We start from the raw sequence: 21,598 nt of genomic DNA on the forward strand, positions 1-21,598 counted from the left end.
GTCTCGCTCTGTTGCCCAGGCTGGAGTGCAATGGTGTGATCTTGGCTCAGTGCAACTTCCGCCTCCTGGGTTCAAGCAATTCTCCTGCCTCAGCCTCCCAGGTAGCTGGGATTACAGGTGCCCGCCACGATGCCTGGCTAATTTTTGTGTTTTTAGTAGAGACAGCATTTTACCATGTTGGCCAAGCTGGTCTCTTTGACCAGGCTGGTCTCGTACTCCTGACCTCATGATCCGCCTGCCTCGGCCTCCTGAAGTGCTGGGATTGCAGGCGTGAGCCACCACGCCTGGCCCACGGTAGTCTTTCCATTCCCTCCCAAGTATGCACCAATGTTCTGGATAGTTGAAACTGTTTGGAATCAGACCTGTAGATGAGTGACTATGTACAGCATTAGCCAACATAAAAAGAGGTACAAACATTCTCTTAAATCATGAATATATTTTAACTCAAGGATGTTAAATTGGGTTGTTACTGAGGAGACAATGAGCAGGAAGGTGACTCATATCTCAGAAGGTCTGAGAAAATTGGCCAGATACAAATGGCACAAACACCATGCTGGCTGAGCAGTACCAGTTCTGTATCACCATTGATGCTTTTCCAAGGTTTTACATTTTGTTTTGTTTTCAGAAAATTGCTGCTGTTTGTAAGTTTGCTCTTGCTTGCCTTTTCAAACTTAAAATTTATGATTGAAGTTTAACATTTGTTTACCTCTCTCATTTCAGTGTGACAAAATTAGGCAAGAACGAGATGAAGCTGTTAAAAAACTGGAAGAATTTCAGAAAAGTACGTAAGCATTTCAGTGGAATTATTATAACACATATAGCGTGTTGGGGATTATGTGAGTAGAAAGATACCCTGTTTAGTTGCTAATGTCCTGGTCATACAATCAAGAAAGCAAGACTTCTTTCTATGTGTCCAAAAGTGCCCAGGCATCACTTTAAGTTTTAAAGAAATGGAATAAGCATAATTGTTTTATCAAGGGTGTTAGAAAAACCTGCACTTATTATAAAACAGTTTAACTATACATAAAAGTTAAAGGAGAACAAAAATGGCTTGTTGGCTCCTTGAAAAAGGCGAATGCTAGTACTTTATTGTCATTCCTTGTTGGTCTTTTATTTGTGTAGTAAAAAAATGTAATCATGCTTTGAATTCAGTTTTGCAGCCTGCTTTTTTCAGTAAACAGTACTTATGGTCGTATTTTGCATGTCAGCACAGGTGTACATCAGTTTTGTTTTGTTTTATTTATTTATTTATTTATTTATTTATTTATTTATTTATTTATGTTGAGTTGGAGTCTCGCTCTGTCACTAGGCTGGAGTGCAGTAGCAAGATCTCAGCTCACAGCAACCTTCACCTCCTAGGTTTAAGCAATTCTCCTGCCTCAGCCTCCTGAGTAGCTGGAACTACAAGTGCACCACCATGCCCAGCTAATTTTTGTATTTTTAATAGAGATGGGGTTTCACCATATTGGCCAGGATAGCCTCGTGATCCGCCCACTTTGACCTCCCAAAGTGCTGGGATTACAGGCGGGAGCTACTGCGCCCGGCCTGTACATCAGTTTTAATTGTTGTCTGTAGAATTCCATTATAGGAGAGTACCATAATGTATTTAATTATTCTTTTACTGATAGATTATTCCTGGTTTTTAGCTATTATCAATAATGCCATGGCAGGTATTCTGACACTTATATCTTTACAGTAATCTAAATAGTTCCTGAGGTTAATTCATAGAAAAGGAATTATACTGGAGATCCACTATACGGCATTGTGCCTATAGCTAATAATACGGTGTTGTATACTTAAACTTAGTACTAAGAGAGTAGATCTTATGTTAAGTGTTGTTACTACAAAAGAAAATAAGTAAATAAAGAGGGCAGAAGGAAACTTTGGGAGGCGATGGATAGGTATACAACCTTGATGGTGGTGATGGTTTCAGAGGTGTATAATTATTCCCCAGACTCATCATGTTGTATACATGAAATATGTATGACTTTTTACATGTCACTTACTTATACTTTATAATGTGGTTCAAAAATAGAGAAAAGGAATGATAGCTTCATAGAACTTAAACATTTTTAAGAGTGTGAATGTTTGAAATAGCCCTCTCACTGAAGAAAGTTACATTCCCACAAAAGCTGTACTTTCCAAATTTTTGCTGGTATTTTTTTTTAATGTGATGTAAATCTGTTATTTATCCCCTAAGACAACATAGCTGATCAGACCCAGAAGGATCAGATGGAAATATGTCCTAGGCAAAGGCTCAGACCGTAGCAGGGAAAGTGACCCCCTTCCCTGGAAACAAGGCCTTTCTCCATCATTCTGCAGATGCTCTATCAGTCAGCGTATTTGATTATTTATAAAGAGTTGATTTGGTAACTACACAACAGAACATTTTATTCTAGGTAAAACCAGCTATACAAATGAAGCATTATGGTTAAATTTCAACAACAAGTTTATTTCAGTGTCTGATTGTAACAGAGAACATCCCAGGGGAATCTTGCTGATATTACCTGTCTTTGGAGGCCAGTATGCTATGCTGGAAATACCTTTTATTTGCAAATGTATGAATTCTAATTATATGGTACTTTTTAACTTATGGAATGTATTTACTCTGAGTCACATCTTAAAGAGTTATACCACTGGTGTTGTTACCAGTTAATATGCTTGAATTATTGATAGTGGATTGGTGTGCAGTGGAAATAGTTCAAGTTCCTTATGATTGGGCTTATAAAATATTTTGGTGTAGGTAGGCAATAGGGACTTTGCCTCCTGCATTAGGCAAAACCAGAAGCAACATTCCCCAAAATCAGTCTTCAAAGTAACATGTAAATTCTGCTTTCATCTGCCCTTTCTCTTTTCCCTTTCTTTGTGTCTTCCTCTGAATACCTTTGATAGTTTTAAAAATTCACATTTTTCGTTATGAGCAACTCAAATTAAAGCCTGAGGGGATTGACTGGAAGATTAGTACAACTATCTGTATTGTTGTATGCATTTAGTTTTTACCTTTGCTAAGTGTGTTTAATTAACTTAAGGTTTGGATGTTAGGAAAACAGAGTGCTAATTCTTTTTTGCTTACTCTCTTGGTAACTCACAGAACATCAGAGTGCCAACTCTTTACTCAGTCTCGAAAGGAGAGAAAACGAGGACTTGGCCAGGCACGGTGGCTCATGCCTGTAATCCCAGCACTTTGGGAGGCCAAGGCAGGTGGATCACTAGGTCAGGAGATAACAGCATCCTGGCTAGCATGGTGAAAACCCCATCTCTACTAAAAATACAAAAAATTAGCCAGGCATGGTGGCACGTGCTTGTAGTCCTAGCTACTTGGGAGGCTGAAGCAGGAGAATCGCTTGAACCCGGGAGGCGGAGGTTGCAGTAAGCCAAGATGTTGTCTCTGCACTCCAGACTGGTGACAGAGTGAGACTCCGTCTCAAAAAAAACCCCAAGAAACGGAAAAATGAGGACTAAGAAAACTTTAAATGTTTGTCAGAAAACTGTATCTAGGATAAATAATTCATGGCTTTTGAGCAGAGGGTAGCATTTCAGATTTGGAAGGGAGTAGGCAGTATTTTTATCACCAGTGAAGAGCATTAGTTTGTGTGAATCCACGTTTCTGCATTAATAAAATTGGTATAAATGACCATGCTTCATAGACCATTTGAGGGTAAAAAAAGATAATCTGTATAAAAAATGCTTAACACTGTTCCTGGCATATAGTAAGTGCTCAATAAATGTTAGTTGCTACTACCACCATCTCATCAACTAAACTATCCAGTGCCTGACTGCCCTTCAGTATTAAGAGTTCATATCATATACCTTTAGGGAGTTAGTTCCTTGACACCAGGCTCCACATTCGGACAGTGGTGGAGGAAAGTTTCTTTTGGTGCTGAGTTGAAATCTGAAATCCCTGTAATGTTTACCTACTAGGCCTATGTCTTTTTTATTTGAGACGAAGTCTCATTCTGTCGCCCAGGCTGGAGTGCAGTGGCGTGATCTCTGCTCGCTGCGACCTCCGCCTCCTGGGTTCAAGCAATTCTTGTGCCTCACCCTCCCAAGTAGCTTGGATTACAGGTGTGTCCCCTGATGCCTGGCTGTTGTTTGTGTTATTAGTAGAGATGGAGTTTCACCATGTTGTCCAGGTTGGTCTTGAACTCTTGACCTCAAGTGATCCTTTTCCTTGGCCTCTGAAAGTGCTGGCGTGAGCCACCACACCCGGCCTAGGCCTAGGTCTTGCAGTGTAGAGGTAACAGCTGCATAAGGGTTAGGAAAAGCTTTGTTTGGCCGTAGGGCTCTACTCTCCCTAGCTTAGCATACTTTTCCCAGGATAAATGTTTTTATCCATATGTCTATGTCATTTTTGATCCTCTGCCAGCTCTCTCTGAGCCTTCCTCCTACACACAAAGAACACCACCACATAGCAAAGCTGCATTCCCTAGACAGATTCCTGTGAAAGGAGAACTAGCTAAAGACCTTTCATATCTTTTCTTTTCTTTTTTTTTTTTTTTTTTGAGATGGAGTTTTGCTCTTTTTGCCCAGGCTGGAGTACAATGGCGTGCTCTCGGCCCACTGCAACCTCCACCTCCCGGGTTCAAATGATTCTCCTGCTCCAGCCTCCCGAGTAGCTGGGATTACAGGCAGCTAACTTTGTATTTTTAGTATAGAGGGGTTTCACCATGTTGGCCAGGCTGGTCTTGAACTCCTGACCTCAGGTGATCTGCCTGCCTCAGCCTCCCAAAGGGCTGAGATTACAGGCATGAGCCACTGCGCCCAGCCCCTTTCATATCTTTTCAACCACAATGTTAGATCCATTAATCTGTTTTAAGGACACACCCATTTTCCTACATATGTGCCAACTTTTATGGCTGTTTCTTTATCGCATGGAAAACTTCTAAAGTAGTCTGATGTTGAAGAAGAATTTGTAATACGTTCACCACATATGCTTTAGAGATTTTCTACATCTAAATATCTCTGGGAGTTGGAGTTGGGAGAGGAGATTTGCTGTAGAAGCAACATCATTGGTGGTGACACCTTGTATAATTAATTTCAAAGGACTATAGAAAAGTAGTGTCACCTAGAAGTGGTTTTAGCTGGGCTTTACCGGTTAGAGCTCTGTGATTTAGAATATGTTATTTAACTTCTCTGGGCCTCCGTGTTCTCAAATATAAAATTGCTGTGATCATCACTACGTTACAGGATTGTTGTGAGGCTTCATGAGGAAGGGAACACATGTAAAGAGTTTAGCACAAGGCTGAACACATAGTCAGGCTCAACAAATGATGATGGTAGTTGTTTCCTAAGCAATTCTATACTACAGAGAACATTCTTATAAAAGGCTGTTCACAGATGAGCTTAGGCCTTCAATCCTTCAAATAGACACTAACACGAGCACCTCCTTTGCATGTAGCATTGTGCTAGGTGCAAGAGAATCAGACGTGTAAAACAAAATCCATGCTCTAATGTTCATAGTGAGTAGAAGATAAAAACAAGTAAAAGAAAAAAAAAAAAAAAAACGGTTACCCTACAATGTGATGTGTACTGCACTGCCATGTATGTAAGACTGCTTTGAAGTCATAGTTGAAGAGAGACAAACTTTGCTAATTCGAGTAGACTAATAGAAACAATAGTTGATGTACTTTTATGTTATACCTCTGAGTTCTCAGGGTCATTTAAATTTTCTTACTATGAAAAATTTCAAAGTTATGCAAAGGGGAGAAAATAATGTAACAAATCCCCATGTTTCAGTTTTCCGGCTGCAACAGTTGCCAACTCACAGCCAGTGTTCCATCTGTACACCCATACACCCACTGTCACTGACCTCGGATTGCTTTGGAACTAATTCCAGTCATCATAGCATTTTACTGTTTACTGCCTGGAAATATTTCAGTATGTATTTCTGAAAGATTTTTCTTTTTAACATAACTGCAATATTATGGACACTTTATTAAAAGTTCATCTTTTTTCTTTTTTAAACCTCATGTCATCCGAATATGCAAATATGACAGGTACAGTGGCCATGGATTGTGGATATCCTGAGACAAGCCTAATTCAGCACCGCAGGGCAAGTTGTTACATGAATATCTCAATGCTTAAAAAACTTTTATTCTTGGAAATGTGCAAATAAATTTACATATTAAAAATAGTTCTGTTTTGCGTCACGTGACTTGACTTTTGGTTTTGGAAATGGGGTCATGCTTTTTGAAGATATAATCACCCTTGAAATCTTCCCTTATGAACCTAGAAAGTTGGTAAGTAGGTTTGTTATGCTACCAATTTAGCACTGGAAGAATTTCCTAAACTAAAAATTAATGTGCAATTTAAAAAATGTCTACTGTTCTCTCTTTGAGAAGAAATAAAAATCCCGCCAGATGGAGTGTGCCAAATCAGAATTGGAGAAAGTGTGAGCAAGGACTAGCCAGCTATGTTTATGAAGTTAAATCACAGAGCACCTTTTTACAAAATGTTTAGAAAATAATTTTTTTTTTTTTTTGCTTGTTTTTTTGTTTCCTATTCGCTAGGCCTAAACCTCACTACTGCGGAATGAATTTTCTTACTCTTTCAAGAGCAAGAATGTTATTGAATAAAAAGTAAGATTCCTATGAAAAATGCAGAGTGTTTATGTTTTTGTTAGATAGTGGAAATACCAGATTGTGGCAGAAGATGTCAAGTAGTTAAGGCTAAAAATTCAAAGTCATATTTGATGTTGTAAAAATTGTATAGGTTTCTTTTCTCTTTCCTTCACATTTTTGAAGAACCTACCTTGTAAACATAGTGATAAAATGCCAGGAATATTAGGATTTTAAGGAAATAATAGAGCCTATTATTTAAACTACAATATAAAAGGCAATTATATTGATGAAGAGCTACATGGGCTTTGTGTGTGTGAATAAACTTGGCCTGTGTTCAGCTTCTATTTGTTCTTCTGGCATAAACACATATTGTGTGTGATTCCAGTTTAATGGGGACCCGTTTGTATGCCAAGCAGCTGCATTTTAGGACCTATTGCGTGATTTCATAGCTCTCTGAAAATTGGTTCTATTCAGAACAAGAGATAGAAGAGAAGAAGGGGGGTGATGTGGAAGGGAGGGGGAGCTTCAACACACAATCATTTCTTTTCAATTGGAGCCAGAAAGGTTGATGACAACATGACCATTGTGTTATAATGATAAGACCACTAAGGCATCTGTACCTCTCATCAAGGCTTTCACACAACAGCAGATACAATTTAATTCACTGCTCTGTCAGCAGTGCTGATACCATTATGCCGTCTGTCTCCACAGTTATAATCACTGTCCTCTGAGAAATGCAGTTGAAATGATCTTGAGCAGTCAAAGAAACTCTCAATTAAGGCTGCCACTTCCAATGTGTCAGATTGTGTCTTATGCACTTGGTACAATTTTCACTTCCAATCCTGTTTATTTACAATGTCTACCAGTAATTACGCTTAACGTGTCATTTAGTGAGGGGGGCCCCTGCCAAGCCGATTGTTGGGTGCTGCTGTACCATTGAGTGGGAGTTTCTCGAAGTCAATGCCATCAGCAGCTTTTAGGCCCTGATGGGATGCAGTAGTAATGTTGATAATGCAAGTATCGTGCTCATCAAGTCATAATTAGATGCCACTCAAATGTGCCACTTGTAATAACAGTGTTGATTCATGTTTTTCTCGGTGACTGCAACTACTAATTAGTTAAGTGGTTTTTGGTTGGCCTGCATTTGCTGCAGATTATTATTACCCCTGAAAAAATGTCAAGGTTAGAGATGTTTCTGGCCATTTAGTGCTGCTTTATGAATTTGAATATTAACATAATAAGAACTTTGGACAGACTTAGGAAGTAATACATTTTTGTATTTAATTTGGAGAGAAATTTTTTCCCCTGAGTTTAATCATAATTGCAGGTTAATTAAGCTTAAATGAAGCAAAAGTAATCTCTCTTTGTGTTATGTGAGCCCAGTGCTTTTTGCCTAACTTTGTTGGGTTTCACATTTGGGTTTCCTTTAATTTTTTTTTTTTAAGCCAAACTAATAGCAATAAGTACTGTCTACATTTAGGGTTGAGATTCTGAGAGTTTTCATTTAAACTAGAAATATGGGTAGAAGGAATTGGCATTTTTCTTACTTGATCTTCAAAATATAACTCAAGTTCTAAATCACTTTATACCTGTAAATCTCAATTTACATGCACTAGCTATCAAAAAATCTAAAAAATACTATTTTTCAAGCGTTGGTAAAATATCAAGTAAAATTTTACTTTTCCTCTAATGCTCCTGATAGCCTGTGATTCAGGAAGCAATTTATTAGCCTCTGCTTTATAACCATATAGTACATAAATCTTATTGCTTACACTTTTCTGCCCAAGAGTTATTTACAAAATAGCAGTAACTACTTTGTAGCTAATAGAGACTAATGTTGCAGTACTTAGCCAAGTTGCCACATCACTATTCCAGTCATAAGATCAATTTAAGATTTATTTTTCTTTTATTTTTTGTTATACCCTGCTAAGAAAAAGAAGTCATGCTGTCACTCCTCTTTATTTATGAAATATTCTTTTGTTTAAATTAGCAGATATGTCTATAGATACATATATAGTTGCATAGAAAATAGATGTAAAAAATCTAGCTTTCTTAAAATGTACATAGTAAAATTTATGTATGTAAAATGAATGTTTTTCATTGTGTTCTTGTTTCTTTCTCCATTCAAATATTAGCTCAGATTTAATCAGGGCAGCTTCTCAAAAACCTTTTTTTCAGTGATAGCTAAAGGTCTGGCTAGCCAAATAATTGAAGTATTCTTAATCATGGGACGATGCGTGGGCTCCTGGAATAGCTGACTAATCTTTGAATGCTGAGATCTTTTTTCCCCCTCATTCCTAGTTTCTCACATGGTCATAGAGGAAGTTAATTTCATGCAGAACCATCTTGAAATAGAGAAGACTTGTCGAGAAAGTGCTGAAGCTTTGGCAACAAAGGTGAGACTTCAAATGAAGGAATTTTACCTGAACTTTTAAATTTCAACTTGCTTTTCTAAGCAGTGGCTTCTGTCCGGTTTTGCTTTTCTGTTTCTCTAATCGATTATCTGCTCTGATGGTGAGGGAAATGTTAAAAGGTCTCAGAATCCTGGAATACGATTATGTAAATATTTGCCTTAATGCAAAGGTTATTCCAATTGTAAAAGGAGCATTTGTATGTGAGTATTTTAGCATTTGTGCTTTTTGCCTGTGAAAATGTGGAAAAAATGGTCCCAGAGTAGTGTTAAATGGAACTTTGCAAATGTCCATGCATTTAGTTAAAATGCTAACCAAGTTTAAAACTAACCTGGTGTGACATAAAAGAGCAGTGAATGTCTCATATTTGAATCAGATGAAAAAGTCACCCTGAAGCCATACATTTCAGGTGATTATTTGTGAAAGCAAAGCGAGGGCATGCTAAAGGTGACCTCCAGTGTTCCACTGATTGCCTCTTGCTGATGAATTTACCAAGTGTGTAATTTTCTACATTCTATCTCATCAGAAGTACATTATTATTAAAGAATGTTTTTTATCTCTGTCTTATGTATTTTGGGTTGGGTAAAATGCATCTGAACCACTTCATCAGAAAATGGATTACAGCAATTTTCAACCAAATTTCATTAGTAATACTGGTTGTGTTTCTTTTCCCTCCCCTCCATCACCCACCTCCAAAAATTTCTTTGGATGTGACTGAAATCCTACTCCCAATAAATACGTAAATAAATATAATTTGTATGCATTAACAGTGTGCTTGCTGGAGGCATTTGCTTAATTGTTTGCATAACAACACTACATTAGAATTCATAAGATATTTAATCAGAACCTAAGAATATAAATTTGGGTATGTAACTTCTCTCCTGGTATTTGTCTGAAGAATACATAGCAATACACTTTAAAAACACTTTTTAAAAAATGATAACATGAGTATTCTCACATCATTTTTACTCTGCGGCACATTCCTGGAGTTCACTAGTCCATAATGTTGTGTGAATTCTGTTTTCATTTTTTGAATTTCTTTTTTTGGAATAAGTAGAGAAAAAGTACATTCGGAGCCTGCTAACTGCTCTGGAGCTTCTAGCGTCTAAGGATACACTCTCTATTTTTTCTTGTTATTAACAAGTATTCCTATTGTCATAGCACGTCCAGAGTGAGGATACTGGCTACCTTTCAGGATTGGCAGAGTTTCTGGAAGGCACTGGTTTGTGGGGCAGTACACACAGGTTTTGTTCCCGGTTATGTCATTTTGGGCATATGTGATTTTGGACAAGTTAGTTTTGTTCTCCGGACTGTAGTATCTCATCTTAAATGACATGATGGACTAGAGTTAGGACTGGAGTTAATAATTTATTTGCATATGGCCCCCTGTAAAAAAAATTACTTTTCTGTCTTCCCTTTTATTTAATAGGTGTCTTTTGGCAAGAGAACTCACCTCTCTGAGCTATAGTTGTCTTGCTCTAAATGCCAGGATGCACCATGGTTGTTGGCTTCTTCATAATATGCCAGATCCACTGGCTCTAGATGTGTGACCCAGGCATGTGTGTGTAGAAAAGCTGCCTGGTGACTGTTATATTCATTGCTGGTTATGAACCAGTGTTACCTAATCTCTAAGCTCATTTTTACAATTAAGTCTTAACAGTAGGATCCTTACTTAACACTGTTTGTTGCCTGTTCTTTAAAAAGCCTTTTTTAAAATGGACATACAGTTTATTTTTGAAGATGTAGTATGAACTCATGGGGCCTAGAATAAAAATCCAAAAAATGGATTAAATCAAATAGTATAAATGTGCTTGTTTGTTGTAAAAGAGTGCTTTGAATGCAAAATGTGGAAACTTCATTATATGTGTTTCCAATAAATGATAATAGCACATTCTGATTTAAGTATCAATTGTCATTTTTGAAAGTAGACTTGCAAAACTGCTCATTTTTTCTGAGAGCCAAGTTCTGTAAATTCTTACTTTTCTACATTATTGCCATCAAATTAATGACAAATGGAATGTTTAATTCTTATGATGCAGTTTGACCTCATAATTTTCTTTTTTTTTCTTTTTGAAATGGAGTCCTGCTCTGTTGCCCAGGCTGGATGGAGTACAGTGATGCCATCTTGGCTCACTGCAACCTCCGCCTCCTGGATTCTAGCAATTCTCCTGCCTCAGCCTCCCGAGTAGCTGGGATTACAGGCACTTGCCACTACACCCAGTTAATTTCTGTGTTTGTAGTAGAGACGGTGTTGCGCTGTGTTGACCAGCCTGGTCTCAAACTCCTGATTTCAGGTGATCTGCCCACCTCAGCCTCACAAAGTACTGGGATTACAGGTGTGAGCCACTGTGCCCAGTTCCTTATAATTTTCTTAGAACCAGGTATGGATACTTTGCTTTGCTAAAATGTGTAGATAAAACTGTAAATGTAGACCAGTTATTTAAGTCATACGATCCAAAGCCATTAAACTTGCTTATTTTGTACCTTTAAATAGTCACAAACTATGGGTAATATAAAAACTCTACTTACATTTGAATAGAATAGTAGGTTCTGTTACTGTAGGATTTTAAAAGATATATTTTTGGCCAGGTGCAGTAGCTCACACCTGTAATCCCAGCACTTTGGGAGGCTGAGGTGGGCGGATCACCTCAGGTCAGGAGATGAAGACCATCTTGGCCAACATGGCAAAACCCTATCTCTACTAAAAATACAAAAATTAGCTGGGCATGGTGGCGCGTGCCTGTAATCCCAGCTACTCGGGAGGCTGAGGCAGGAGAATCGCATGAAGGGAGTTGGAGGTTGCAGTGAGCCGAGATCACGCGACTTCACTCCTGCTTGGTGACAGAGTGAGACTCCATCTCAAGAAAAGAAAACAAGAGATATATTTTTGCCTTACACATAGATTCCAAACAACAAGTAGCATGCCATTAACCTATAGCTTGGCAAATAGCTACAATGAAATTGCTTAGCCAAAATCTGTAAATTCAGAATTCTCAAAAATGTCCAAATAGTATGCACATAAGACCTCATGTCTAGGCTGGGTGTGGTGGCTCACACCTGTAATCCCAGTGCTTTGAAAGGACAAGATGGGAGGATCACTTGAGTTCAGGAGTTTGAGAGTTTGAGGCTGTAGTGAGCTGTTATCATACCACTGCACTCCAACCTGGGTGACAGAGCAAGAACCGAACTCCAAAAAAAAAAAAAAAAGGCCTCATATATGTAAATCTTACATTTCTTCTTTCAAAATGTGAAAATGGTATTTCAGAGAAGACTTATGAAATTTTTTGGTTGGCTTTTTTTTTCTTAAACTGGTGACTTTGTTAAATAGAGTAATTGTATTACAGACAAACTGATGGATTTTGGTGGCTGGTTTGATAGAGGCATTAAACCCTTTTGAGGGCGGAACTGTGTTAACTATGATGTTACTAAGGTATTATTGTAGTGGTTGTCTAAGAAGTAATATATTAAGCACTAGATGGCAGAAACTAATAGTTCCATGAGTATCCTGGAGGAAGAAGAAAATGCATAAATGAATACCTTGATTGAAGAAAACTAGCTGGGATAAATGATTTCCAAAGGATAGTTAGACACAAACTAAACCTCTTTTCTTACTTTTAATAGCTAACACTGAAGTTTTATTATGTGGCAGTTGCTATATTAAATACTTTATATATAATGTCTCATTTAATCATCCTATTGTGGGATAGAAACTATCTTAATTCTTAGTTTATTGATGAGAAAACTGAAACGTAAGGATTAGGTTAGTTGTAAAGGCAGAGATGGAATTTTATTGCAGAGCTGGGTTGGATACTAAAGCCATGCATTTCTCAATGATTCTTCGTGTTGATGTACATTAGAATCACCTGGGAAACCGAAAAAGTGCTATGCTGGGCTCCACTGCCAGATATTTTGGTATGGTGTAGAGCCTAAGCAGTGTTTTTTTTTTTGTTTTTTGTTTTTTGTTTTTTGTTTTTTCCTGAGACAGTTTCGCTCTGTCACCCAGGCTGGAGTGCAATGGCATGATATCGGCTCACTGCAACCTCTGCCTCCTGGGTTCAAGCGATTCTCCAGCCTCAACCTCCCAAGTAGCTGGGACTACAAGTGCCTGCCACCATGCCCAGCTAATTTTTTGTATATATATTTTTTTAAGTAGAGATTGGGTTTCACTGTGTTAGCCAGGATGGTCTTGATATCCTGACTTCGTGATCTGCCCACCTCGGCCTCCCAAAGTGCTGGGATTACAGGCACCACACCCGACCAAACGAGAACTCTTTTAATAGAGATAGTAGAAGAGATAGTAGAAACAACAGCTTGAACTAGTTTAAACAAGAAAAGAAAATGATATAGGAATCTGTTAGAAGTATCAGAGAGTTCCATAGAATCTCTGAGTCAGGAGCAGTTTAGGAATGGACTGGAGTTTGGGGCTTGAGTCTGGTGGGAAACTCTTTCTCCACTGCTTTTCTCTTCCTTTCTCTACACATCAGCTTCAGTTTTAGCTTTTCTAAAAACTACCTTCCTCTTTTCCTTGATTCTGTAGTGGAATGTGGTTACCAGCAGCTCCTGTCCAGATGCATGGAAAGCAACTCATTGCTCTGTTCTAGCCTCTAAATTTCTAGAGAGGGGATCTGATTGGTCACACTTGGGTCATGTGCTTAATCCCTGGGCTAATTCGCTGTGACCAAAGGGATGGGGTATGCTTGGGAGAACATGGCGCTCCCATTGAAATCATGTGGAACAATGAGGAGTGGTAATGTCCAGAAAAGAGGGGATGTTAGGTAAACAGACATTTAAAAGGTGTTCACAGCACCACAGCAAGCAGATTTGCTTGAAATAGAGTGCCTTTTTAAAGACTATTAATGACTATAAATCAAAATTTTATTTAATCTGTACTGGTATTTTATCTTAGTTCCTTATATTTCTCATCAGTTACAACTAGCATTTCCACTTGCTGCTGGCTGTAATCCAGGCATCAGGTCTTGGTTAAAGAAATAAATTTAATATAAAACCTTATTTAATGAATCTGCTAATTGTTATGTCCTGCTGTGAGTGTTGATGAATATGTAAGACAAAAATATACTTAATTTGTCTATTGTTTAAAAACCCAAGGTACTCATTTGGCTGCTGTTAAAATAACTGTTTTTATGTTTTGTCTTAGCTAAATAAAGAAAATAAAACATTGAAAAGAATCAGCATGTTGTACATGGCCAAGCTGGGGCCAGATGTAATAACTGAAGAGATAAACATTGATGATGAAGATTCAACTACAGACACAGACGGTGCCGCCGAGACTTGTGTCTCAGTACAGTGTCAGAAGCAAATTAAAGGTAGAACTCTTTGCTTAATTGTTGAGCATATTTTGTACCCCTTTAGGATAGTGCTTTTCAACCCTGACTGCACATCAGAATCATGTGGGAAACTTTAAAAATAGTGATGCCTGGGCAGAGCATGGTGGCTCACACCTGTAATCCCAGCACTTTGGAAGGCCGAGGCGGGTGGATCACCTGAGGTCAGGAGCTGGAGACCAACTTGGCCAACCTGGTGAAACCCCGTCTCTACTAAAAAATACAAAAATTAGCTGGGCATGGTGGCGGGTGCCTGTTATCCCAGCTACTTGGGAGGCTGAGTCAGGAGAATCACTTGAACCTGGGAGGTGGAGGTTGCAGTGAGCCAAGATTGTGCCGTTGCGCTCCAGCCTGGGCAACAGAGTGAGACTCCATCTCAAAACAACAACAACAACAACAACAAAAAAGCCTGATGTCTGGGTCCTACCCCATCCAAAATTTTGCTACACCATAGGCCAATTAAATCCAAATTTTGGATGGGGTAGGACCCGGGCGTCAGCATTTTGAAAGCTTCCCACATCATTTATTTAAATCTCCAAATCACCATAGGGTATATAACAATTGTGCTTTATGAGTTACTTTCTTGTTTGGAATTAGGCACTTTTGAAAGTGTTGTCTCAATGGAAACAGCCAGTTATACTGTAACCTTAAGGATATGTACCATGTGTCAAGATATTTTTGTTAAATGAAAGAAAGAATGAATAAAAATATATTTAGCCAACACCCCTTTTTGTTGGTTAACAGGTAGTGTTGTAAGGCAAGATCATATGATACATCTATTAAATTCTCATTCATTTTATTCATACACATGTTTATTTAAAGATGTAGGAAAGCAGTTCTGGCTCAATAACTATTGGGCCATTTTAATTTAGTATACAGGTCAAAAGCAATATTCATTTATTTGGTAGATAACATATCAACTGGAAGTACAAAGAAGAAAGGATGTTACAGACACCATCTTTATCTGACTCTTCAACCCCTCAAGCTAAGACAAAATAGAATTCATGTTGGTAGGGAGGGAGAGGAATTTTAAAGGAGTTCCCTTTGTTCATCATTCTCCTTTCTGTTCGAGCTTGAACAAAATGGTTTCATGTTCTTCTTTCTGGATTAGCCAGCCAATGGAGAAAGTGATTTAGAAATAAGTCTGATAACTTCTTCAAGCTGAGTTTATGTAAAAAGTTTGATCTAATTTACGAATAACCACATACCACGTTTCTTATTGCACTTGGAAAACAGTAAGAAATTAAAGGCAGTTAAAACCTAAGTGGCAAAACAGTAGGCCGGAATATAAATTTGAGTAGTCTGTGCTAATCTGTGTGTATTTTCAAACATTTGGGTGACAGAAGTAACTTTAACACCAGAAGATTTTGCACTTACAGTTGATAATATTCTCATTCTAGTAACACATTTTTCATTGAATCCTAATAATAAAACTATGAAATAAGTTTAAAAACAAAACACCCATGACTCTAGAGAGAAAATTATGAGAATTAACCCTTCTTTCAAATGGTTATATTTTGAATCAGTTCAAATAATGTCTAAGGACTATACATTGGCAACAAGTCAGGAACTTTTACTTTTAATCAAAATATCCAAATTATTAACTGCCCAATTGTTTATTTATATTGTTTTGTGATAAGAGCCCGTGGCATTATGAAATAAAAAAGAAATAAATACTACACCTTAATTTGTGTTGCTGAAAACTTAAAAAATCTTACTTCCAAAATGCCAGCTAGTTTTCTAGAATGTGGTTTTGATAGAATGCAAAGAAAACATGATCTGGTACATTTAATGTAGTGAGGTTGCCTGATATAAAATTGTTAATATCCATGGGTATATGGGGGAGGGGCCACGCAAATGAGATTCTCATTGTCCTTTGGTTCTTCATTTCCTTTTAATTGTTAAATAATCTTGACCATAAGCTGCACATGGACTGGCATTTTCAATTCTTTTGACCAGATTGGTGCCTTCTTTTAAAAATAAGTTTATTTATATATTTTTTTCTTGAAAAATGCAGAACTTCGAGATCAAATTGTATCTGTTCAGGAGGAAAAGAAGATATTAGCCATTGAGCTGGAAAATCTCAAGAGCAAACTCGTAGAAGTAATTGAAGAAGTATGTATCTCAGGCCTGAAAGGCAAGGGCTTTAGCATTTTCAAGGTGTTTGGGGATTTGCTAAGTTAAGAACTTAATAATATAAGCCAATTTCTAGCATGAGAACCATGTACCAATTTTAATCTTCTCTCCTCAATTTCAGACATAGAAAAAGGTAGAGGAAATAAGATCATGAAGATTCATGTACCCACTACCTGGTTTAATAAATAAAACTCTGAAATAGTATGGACATGTTTCCTGTTGTTCCCCCAGTTTTTGTTATGTAAGGCAAATAGTAGCTACTATTTCAAGTCATATATTTTAGTGCCGCTGGTAGAGAAAAAAGAGCATGTTTTGCTTTTCCAGTGAATGACTGGTTCAGTTGGGAAGGACTGTCCCTCGTGCTTCTCCAACACAGGCATTTATGATAGGTGGTAGGATGCGTTCAAGTGGTTGCTTCCAGAGTCTTTCTTTTCTGGTGTTTTGTTTTGTTTGAGACAAGACCTAACTCTATCACACTCAGGCTGGAGTGCAGTGGTACGATCACAGCGCACTGCAGCCTCAACCTCCCAGGCTCAAATGATCCTCCTGCCTCAGCCTCTCAAATAGCTGAGACTACAGGCATGTGTCACCACGCCTGCCTAATATTTAAAATTTTTTTATAGAGATGTGGGTTCCTGTATTTCCCAGGCTTACCTTGAACTGCTGGACTTGAATGATCTTCCCATCTTGGCCTCCTAAAGTGCTGGGAACACAAATGCAAGCTGCTGCACCTGGCCTCTTTTTCCTTTTGAACTGTCTAAGAACAAGACCCCCACAATTGCCTTTTATTTGCACGAGGCTTCAAAGATTTGCCTTCACAGTCTTGATTCTTGATTTAATTTGTATCAGTGGTTCTTAGATTCTGTAGCCCACCGCTTCCCAAATGATGTGCTACTGTGTCTTGATAAAGTGGCTTATGAACATGCCAATGTATTGATCCTGTCAGTGAGCAGCCTCATCCAGTTACCTCAGTTCGCATACACATACGGTCGTTTTCTTGGAAGCCATGATGTAAAAAGGTTGGGAAGCAGTGTCCGCCAACTTCCCAGTCTGAGCTCCTTTTATTATTGTGGCAAAACAGTATAATGAATGGGAAGAAGGATGATGATATTTTGGAAAGGGCCTTACTGTTAGACAGTGTGTACCAGTTACTAATTTAAACCAAAACCAAAAATAAAGCCTACACTAAAAGAACCAGTTCATAGATTATCTGGAGGTGCTGATGGATTCAGAGCCACTTTCAGGACCATTATCTTTGTTTCTCGGTGTGCTCTGTTCCTCAGTTGTGATTATTTACTGATGATTCTCTCCCTTCCCACTTAGAGGTGTTATTGGAAGACAGTTCAACAATTATTTTTATTATGACTGTTTCAGACATCTGAAAAGGCATAATGAACAAAATAATGGGGCTGAGTTCAGTGGCTCACGCCTGTAATCCCACACTTTGGGAGGCCGAGGCAGGAGGATCACTTTGAGCCCGGGAGTTGGAGACCAGCAAGACCTCGTCTCTCAAAAATATTTTTAAAAATATTAGCCAGGCGTGGTGGCATGTGCCTGTAGTCCCAGCTGCTCAGAGGGCTGAGGTGGGAGGATTGCCTGAGCCCAGGAGTTCGAGGCTGCAATAATTGTATTACCACCCTCCAGCCTGAGTGACAGAGACCCTGTGTCTGAAAAAAATTATTTTTAATGAACATCCATATACCTGCTACCTAACTTAATTCACAGAATATTAGCACAGTGATGAAAGCCCTGGTATAACTCTTTCTAGTTGCATAATCCTTGCTTCCTGCCCAGTTTCCCTAAATAACAATTATTCTGAACTTGGTGTTTATCATGTCAGTGGATATGTTTACATGTTCACTACAATACATAGTATTTTGAGTGTTTTTAAATATTATGAACATGCCTGCTTTCTAAATTCAATATAATGTATTTGAGATTTATCTTCTACCTTGCTATATGTAGCTTTTCTTTATGTTCTTTAAAAAAAAAAAAAACTTTTCTATAGTATTCTCTTTTCATTTATAGACATCAACAGTTATTTCAGAAATTTAAATTTTTGTGGGAGTATTTATATGTATTTTATTTAAGCCAAGAGTCATCAAAGTTCAAAGTCTTCCTTTATTTTAAAAGTTCATGTTTGTCTTAAGTCAAAAGTAATCAACATTAAAAATGAATACCAAAATTGAGTATCAGATCTTGACTAAATGATTCTTGTATTTTCTGGGTGATCTTTAGTTGGATTTTTGCATTAAAAATATGAATCATGGCTGGGTATGGTGGCTCAAGTCTGTAATCCCAGCACTTCGGGAGGCTGAAGCAAGAGAATTGCTTGAGCCCAGGAGTTCGAGACCAGCCTAGGCACCATATGAGACCCCATCTCTATATTCTTTTTTTTTTTTTACTTTTAAAAAAATATGTATCATTTACATTGGATGGCTAGCATACTGTCATGTTTAGGGGCCAATGCCAACTGGAATATATCAATAAGTTCTGTACCAGGTACACATCCTAACTTAAATAGCTATCCTTGAAGCTTTAAAGAAGAGCTTTAATAAAAAGTCTTAACACATTGAAACCAATTGCTGCTTTAAATTGTAACTTCATGTTGAAAGTTGAACAGCAATTGAGTATCACACATTGCCATATGTCCTGTTTTACAATTTTTGGTGTTTTCTCCCCTGAAAAATCTCACATTTTTAGGTAAATAAAGTTAAACAAGAAAAGGCTGTTTTAAATTCAGAAGTTCTTGAACAGAGAAAAGTCTTAGAAAAATGCAATAGAGGTAAGTCTGTCCAATCTTTTTTTCTGAAATACATATGCAGTTTGTTCTGTTTGCATATATTGTGTGTCATTTTACTCCTATGCCTAAGTATGATTGTAAATAAAATCTCCTATATGGTGTTTTTCTAGCAGTGTGTCTCTCCCATTCCTATTATTTTATTACCCAACTTAGAGTCTGGGAACATCTAAAAGTGATTTCACTTGAGGAACAAGGAACCCACTCATTTTGAAACCTCTTAACAGAAATACTACTTCTGTCTTACATATATCCAGGGATCATGGCCTTTTTAGCTATCCCCTCAGCATTTATATATTTGGTAGGTTATTTAGTAACTCTCAATCCAGAAGAGGTTAGGCTGTCTACATAAAACATGTAACATTATGTGATGAAATCGTAAATTAAGAGGATGTGGGAAATGGGACAAAGGAAAGTGAGAGTTAGATTGAGATACAAAGTGCATTCTTGTTCTGAGGTCTTGCACATTTCCTGCCTGTCTGTCTGAAATCTGGCTCTGAGCTGTCTGGCAGTCAGTGCAATAAGAGATTGATTATCATTTAAATGAATCACATGAAAATGAACCTAATGATCAGGAAAAGCAGAGCTGGTCTCCTGGTGAGAGGGAAATGTCTCCAGTGGTTATCTCCAGAGAAAACTTCGTGTACTTTGGTCAACAGTGACTTTATCCACCTAGTTATAAAATGCGGCGTCAACTCTCATGAGGGCTGTTTCCTGTGTCTCCCAGTTTAAGACAAGGAAATGATGCCAAAGTGTGGTTCTGCAAAAGTAATTCTGGGAAGTAGTAGGAAGAACTTAATAAACTTTCTGTTCTCTCTTTTTCCCTCAGCCACTCTCTTTCCTTGTTTAGAAGCTGCAACACTAACAGGAAGCCTTTGCGACCCAGGGCCTTCCCTATTGGTGGTGGTGGTAGCGGTTAATCTTTTTATCATTAATCAACTGGGATTTTTTTCATAAATAAAAGACCTTGTAGTTAAATGTGGGCAATATGCTGGATTGTAACATTTCTTCAAGTCTTTCTGTATTTAAAGATATAAATGGTGTAGAATTTTCAGTCTTGATTCACTGTGTTAGGAAAAGGGTTCTGCAAGGGTTAATCATGTAGCTCTTGCCTTCAGAGAGCCCTCTGTCTAGAAAGAGAGAGAAATTATGTAAATACGTACCTGACTAGGACCAATCTGATTTTTTTCAGATTCCAAGTCAGAAGGGCCAGGACATGTGAAAATTCCCTTTTTATTATAGTGTTCTAGACATAGAAAAGAGAGTCAATGATCTTGCCAGGGCTTCAGATAGTCACAGTGTTCTTTGTTTGCTTCATGAAATTTCTTTTTTAAATAGGCTTGAAAATCATTTAGCTCTCAGGGACCTATAATTCACGCCAAAAATCACCACTCATATTGCTCTACTTACTAGTCTTTCATCTGAGGAGGCTGTAGATTTACAGAGTACAGAGTTTGAAATTCTATGTCATTACACAGCAAACCAGTCCTTAGTCAGTTAGGATTGAAGTGCCCTGGCGGAACAGTGTGTGAAGGCAGCTGTTAAGAGAGCCTTTTGAAAGATTGTGTTGGTATGACTCAGCTCAGGGTGGAGGTACCTCACCAGAAGTGGATGGACAGTGTGCTGTCTGCCTAGCTTGTGCCTAATATCTAATGGCGTCATCACTCCCTCTGTCCTGTCATTATCACTATTTAACAAAATAGGCCACTGAATGTTGAAAATAGCAAAGAATTTATGTTACTTTTATTTGACAGGACCTTCTTTTTGAAGCTTTCTGTCTTGCAGTAACTCTTTGGTACAAAGCTCTGATTCTTTGGGTCTGAATGGATCTAAGGCTGTTTGTTTCTCTCCTTTGTAAATATGGAGAACACTTAAAAATAACTTAGATGTCCAGGCGCTGTGGCTCACACCAGTAATCCCAGCAGTTTGGGAGGCTGAGGCGAGTGGATTACTTGAGATCACGAGTTTGAGACCAGCCTGACCAACATGGTAAAACCTCGTCTCTGCTAAAATACAAAAATTAGCTGGATGTGGTGGCAGGCATCTGTCTGTAACCCCAGCTACTCGGGAGGCTGAGGCAGGAGAATCGCTTGAACCTAGGAGGCGGAGGTTGCAGTGAACCGAGATTGCACCACTGCACTCCAGCCTGGGCGACAGACGTAGCGAGACTTCGTCTCTCAAAAATAAATAAATAAATAAATAAAAAATACATATTATATATATAAATCATTATATATAAAAAATATATATTATATAAAAATATTTACATTTTTATACATTTATATTTATACATTTATTTACATTTAATATATATTATATATTTAAAAATATATATATTCAGGTAATATA

The 21,598-nt window shown here is 37.9% G+C and overlaps 1 protein-coding gene across 1 annotated transcript in view; it reads left to right on the top strand.

Moving 5' to 3' along the window:
* SHTN1 (shootin 1) overlaps positions 1 to 21,598 on the top strand; it is a 120,142-nt gene that overhangs the window by 36,781 nt on the left and 61,763 nt on the right. Inside the window, 5 exon segments of the mRNA XM_003904303.5 lie at positions 721 to 781; positions 8,862 to 8,956; positions 14,127 to 14,295; positions 16,331 to 16,428; positions 19,153 to 19,234. Coding sequence (XP_003904352.2) covers positions 721 to 781; positions 8,862 to 8,956; positions 14,127 to 14,295; positions 16,331 to 16,428; positions 19,153 to 19,234 — 505 coding nt within the window.

Source organism: Papio anubis, chromosome 11 (assembly GCF_008728515.1).
Source record: "Papio anubis isolate 15944 chromosome 11, Panubis1.0, whole genome shotgun sequence".
Lineage (NCBI taxonomy): Eukaryota > Metazoa > Chordata > Mammalia > Primates > Cercopithecidae > Papio > Papio anubis.